Source organism: Adelges cooleyi, unplaced genomic scaffold, assembly GCF_023614345.1.
Source record: "Adelges cooleyi isolate 19-005CV unplaced genomic scaffold, UGA_ACOO_1.1 ACOO_flye_CR_arks_rails_tigmint_CR_PRNA_247, whole genome shotgun sequence".
NCBI classification, from domain to species: Eukaryota; Metazoa; Arthropoda; class Insecta; order Hemiptera; family Adelgidae; genus Adelges; species Adelges cooleyi.
Genome location: NW_026095912.1, coordinates 283,151 through 288,949, shown reverse-complemented (window position 1 = coordinate 288,949; position 5,799 = coordinate 283,151). Strand labels below are relative to the sequence as shown.

Genomic DNA, 5,799 nt, shown 5'->3' with positions numbered 1-5,799 from the left:
TATTTTTCTTATTAATATTTTATTTTATGCATATCTCATATCACATTACCTCTGACGTTACAAGTTCTATTCTCATCACTACCTCTGTTTTGGCCACGACTTCATCTTCTACTCCGTTGCTGTTTTAGTTGTACCTTTTATCTTTAAGGATCAACCACTAATCATCTTATTACTAGGTATTGACGGGAACTGAAAAATTATTAATGGCTAGGGGAATAAGATTAGGCTAAATAACGTTGGTAAAAATCTTAAAATTTTGACAAATATACTAAGCCTTTTTTTTTTGCCAAAATGTATTATGACCTTAATAGGTTATAACTTCTAAATATTTTAATGAACAATAAGTAATATTAATAATATAGTTGATGATGAATTAGTCACTTTGCCTGGCTTTCAAAATCCATCTTCAACTTCGTCTATTCTTGGAATAGAGTCATTATTGATTATTTATACACAAATGTATACATTTGATACTTTCATAAAGATGACCTATTTTTTTCTGCAATGTTATGAATATATAATCTTTATAGAACTAGATTATATATAACAAAAGTAATAATTTATGGACATAATATTTTCAGGTGTCACGCATCATATATGGTACAAGCCTAAATAACATTATCGTTATACTTATAGCGGTAATATTGTTTTTGGTAGTTATATATTATAAAATAGTTAACCGGAGAAATACGTCATTGGCAAATCGAATACCCGGTCCAGATGGATTCTTTTTAGTAGGAATGTTACCCGTTTTACTTGGAGGACCTGAAAAATTATTGATAAATATTTTAAACATTGCCAGAAAGTAATTACATATATTCACGTATTTCTATTACATTGTATTATTATATTAACTATTTCATGTATTAGCTCTGGCACATAACCGAAAAAGTGTTACCAAAAATTAATAACGAAAAAAGTTTTTCAGCCGAGTCTGCAACCACGAAAGAGCATGTTCATGTCTCGTTAAATTACCAAATAAATTTAGATTAGTGATGGAATTATAGATAATGAAATAGTATATTAACATACTAGTATCTAAGATGGCTAGTAAACGTATCAAGTTTCTGGCTAATATTTTAGTGTTATCATAATAACTGGTTTTAAACAATTCATAGGAAATATGATGACTTGTTTATTTATTGAATTTGTGTTCACTTATAAATTGATCTTTGTGATTACAACATATCTATTATCTCTATTCTCTTATCAGATAATAGCGTTACGCTTTTTTCGATTATGTGCCAAGGCAAACCATCCCCATTCCCATCCCTATTACCACTCCCAACCCCATTACCACCCCAACCCCATTAAGGCCAGATATTAAACACTACATAATTAGGCAGAAATTGATGTTTTAATATACTAGCTTGTTACTGCTTCTTAATATACTATATCATTATCTATAATTCCACCACTACTCTAAATTTATTCGGTACTTAAACGAAACATGAAAAAGCTCATTCGTGGTTGCAGACTCGGCTAAAAAACTTTTTCTATTAATTTGAGAGCAACAATAACTACATAGTGTCTTTGTGACATAGATACGAGAATACTTTAATTAAATGGTGATTTTTAGATAGCAATAATTTGTTCTTTGTCTTTGTAATACAGTTACGAGAACACTTTATTCAAAGCCTGGGTTTTTAATCGATTGTACATATTTTCTAAAACACCTGAGGTTGTAGAAGCAGTTCTTACCAATCCTAACCTGTTCAACAAATCTAAAGAATATAATGTGTTTAGCGAATCAATTATGGGCAATGGATTATTTTTAAACAAGAAGTTTCATGAATGGAAAATGAACAGGTAAATTTTTCAGAGTTATTTTATATTTATTTATCATTGAACTTATAATAAAAATAATATAGCGTCAATATGTATAACACATTTTAAAATATAATGTAAACTATGAATACTTAAATTTTAAATTATAGGATTTCAGTTTCTCGCCAATAATTATAATATTTTCTTCAAATTTTCCTAATATCAAATATAATTTTAATTTGGTATGATAAAATGTATAGAAAAATGGTAGCTGCGGGGTTTAAATTTTCAATGCTTAAATCGTTCGTACCAATATTTTACGAGGAAGCAAAATTCTTGGGCAAAATATTGTACAAAAAAAGGGAAATCAATTCAAATGAATGTGAAATAAGCTCTGCAATCGGTATGGCGACTTTGGAGATGATCGGAAGAACCGCTTTCGGTGTAAAATTAAATGCACAGAAAAACGACAATCATGAGTTTTTGGAGAATTTACAAGTCATCCAAAAGGTATACTTACTACTTTCAGTGTTGCTTAACCAATATTTTTTAAACCAGGTGCGGAACACTAAAATTTAAGATCCAGAGCCAGAAAATTGTTTGGTGCCCCTAGAGAACTTACTAATAACAACCACCATTATTAATAAAATATTTTAAAAAAAAAATAGGTATCACGTTTTCGTAAATCACTTTGAAAAAAAACATAAATTTTATTAAAAAAATTACATATGTTTAATTTTTCCTTTTACTTTTTTTTTTCTGCTTTATTACTTGCAAATGTTTGGAGTGAGTTATTATAAAATTAAATTTTAAATACAATAAAAATTCCTTTTAATTTCTGAAAAATAATATGATCAAGTATTTGAAGTTTTCCAGATTACGTACGTTTGTTTTTAGTGTGAGGTAATTTTGAAGTGGCTTTTTTCTGAACAACAGCTTTTTTGGTAGACTCAAATATATTTTTCATAGCTATAAGATTACATTGTGTAAATTCTTCATACCTCTTTACGGTACTTACTATTATCTTAGATTGATGTTATGTTCAGGAATTTTACTTTCAGAATCATTCGAAAATATTTACACTATTTACATAACTCGAGGTTACTCCCACTTGGATGTCTTGACTAGTTTGCCAACGTTTCGGAACACTTGCACGTTACATCTTCAGGACTGTGGTTCGATGTTGCTCGTACCGCGCTTTCCTGTAGACTGACCGATTCACTTCCGTGGGTGTAGCTTATATACCATACCCCCACCGCATTCTCCGCTTTCTCTTGCCGCTGCCAGCTGTTTTCTACGGCCACGCCCTTTCGCCTTGGCCGGCTGCCGCATGACTGATTTTCATTACCGTTATCAAAAGTTTCTTGCTATATTCCCGGCTCTCTTTGTCCCGTTTGGTTTCCGGTTTCCATTCGAAAACAGTTCTTCTTTTGGTAGTCCATTGGAATAAAGAAACGGAGGCCCGGAGCCATACCCCTCCTTGGTTCCCATTAATCCGGTCCTGCAGTGTAAACAAATTATCACTATTCCTAACATACTTTGTAACTAAAATATTCTATGCAGAAGATGTTTTTGAGCTGGCATGACAACATTTTGTAATACAAATTGATTTTTGTAGGTTTTTGAATATCGAATAACACACCCATGGTTTCTGAACAGGAGTCTGTTTCAGTTTTCGACGTATAAACGTAAACATGACATTAGCCAAAATAAAATTTACAATTTCATCGATGATTTAGTTCAGAGAATAAATACTGAATTGAAAAATAATAAAAACAGTCAAGGAGAACATAACGAAGAGTGTATGGGCTTAAAATCTAAATCTTTAATTGAAATACTGCTCGAGAATGAACATCAGACGACATTTAACCAAATACGAGATGAAATAATAACTATTATAAGTGGTACGTTTTTATTGAAAAATTTTATTTGGAGAGAATTGGTGGCGTGTGTAGTGGTGTATGGTTGGTCTTGAAAATTTTTTAAGATTTAGTTCGTACTTTTATATACCTATAACAGTGTTTAAACGTTTGAAAAAAGTGCTACAAACACCATTTGTCTTTTACATTTATATTACACCAAAACTAAATAAATTAACCTTAAACAACATAATTTTTAACGCCACCTAGTATTAGACTAAAATTTAAAAAAAACAAAAACTTTTTAACCAAAAAATTTGAATTTAAATACACAGCAATGACATTTGCCATATTACAGTTTCATTATTAGAAAATATTCACATATATCTCTGGTTAGATATTTCTGATTGAATGACTTGAAGTCAATACATTTGTATTTTAATTAGTAGTGGACCACATATACTTTCACCCAACTGATTCATTTTTATCTAAAATAATTTTAATTATAAATTAATATTAATATATGTTAGGATGTGATATAATTTTTAAAATAGAAGCGAGAACATAATCAATTATTGTAGCATGGTTTTGAACCAATATGAATACTTATTATTCAAATAAGGATTTCATCTGGATAATAATGTTATCTAATTGGTTATCATATTTTTTGGATTTTAGATACATCGGTGTTGGTTAACTAAAATAATATCTATAATTAATAACTAATTCAAAATTTTTTAAGATTTAGTTCGTACTTTTATATACCTATAACAGTGTTTAAACGTTTGAAAAAAGTGCAAAATCTAGGGCGGTGATTGAACTCAATTATTTATTTATGTTGTTAATCGTGAATAGAAAACCCGATTATTAATTTGATCCAATGCCATAAATTCAACGCGAAATTAAGTTTCAAAACACAATTGACCACGTTCAATTCCCTAACAAATAAACAATGTGTACATATAAAAGCATTATGACTATTTTTTTAAATTTGGTTTTAGCGGCTCAAGATACAACAGCTTTTACAAATGCATGTGCAATATTTTTGTTGGCTCACCATCAGGATATACAAAATAAAGTAAAATATAATTCGTATATAGTTTTATTAATTATGAAAAATAAAACATTATAAATATTCTTGGTTACTAAAAAATGATATATTTTTTATTTCTGCTTATAAATAGGTGTTGGAAGAATTACTGGCAATATTTTCTTCTGGCGACCCAGATCGACAACCTACCTATGAGGATTTACAAAAGATGGATTACTTGGAACGTGTAATCAAAGAAACTCTGAGACTATATACCGTTACTCCCTTGTTGGGCAGAAAAGTCGAAAAGGAAACAATGATTGGAGGCTATTTAATCCCGGAAGGTACGGCCGTAGACAAATTTGTTTAATAGGTTGCCACATTTGGTGCTTAAATTACTAATACAATTTATTTTTAAAAATATCTACAGGGTCAACGTTTATAATTTGCACTCAGCTTTTACACTTAAATGCAAATTTATACCCGGAACCAGAAAAGTTTAATCCAGACAACTTCTTGCCCGAAGCATGTCGCAGTCGCCATCCGTATTCGTTCATTCCTTTTAGTGGCGGTTACAGGAATTGCATTGGTATGAAATATGCAATGCTCCAAATGAAATCTGTCGTCTCAACACTAGTCCGGTCTTATCGTTTTTACCCGTCGGATAAGTGTCCCAATCCTGAAAATCTTCGTTTAATGTTCGCGGCGACACAGCAGTTTGTCGACGGGTGTTACGTTAAAATAGAAGCGAGAACGTAATCAATTATTGCAGCAGGGTTTTGGACACGAATTATTTACATATTTGGATATGGTTATTTGATTAGCTATGTAATCTTATGGGTTAAGGTTTCGTTATTTTTATAGGTTTTAGGTACATCGGAGTTAGTTAACTAAAATAATAACTTTACCTTATAGCATGTGCCAATTTGTTGGTGTTGTCTAGACTTTTAAATATTTTCTATAAATTATTTAAGTGGCGGTCTATATAAATATTTTCCTCCGTTATTTAGATATCGTTTATCTGTTAGTTGGTATTTTGTATATTTTGTGAAAAATTGTAGTAGAGAAAACTGGTTAATCTTAACTTTTATTTTAGATACATCGGTGTTGGTTAACTAAAATAATATCTATAATTAATAACTA

The 5,799-nt window shown here is 30.2% G+C and overlaps 1 protein-coding gene across 1 annotated transcript; it reads left to right on the top strand.

The window, feature by feature from the left end:
- Positions 1-717: 717 nt before the first annotated feature.
- LOC126836915 (cytochrome P450 4C1-like) lies at positions 718-5,415 on the top strand. The gene is made up of 7 exons (XM_050570635.1): positions 718-805; positions 1,615-1,809; positions 2,028-2,277; positions 3,386-3,671; positions 4,628-4,704; positions 4,811-5,000; positions 5,087-5,415. Exons 1-7 carry the CDS (start codon positions 741-743, stop codon positions 5,413-5,415), a joined length of 1,392 nt encoding a protein of 463 aa, XP_050426592.1. The 5' UTR covers positions 718-740.
- The last annotated feature ends 384 nt before the right edge of the window (positions 5,416-5,799 follow it).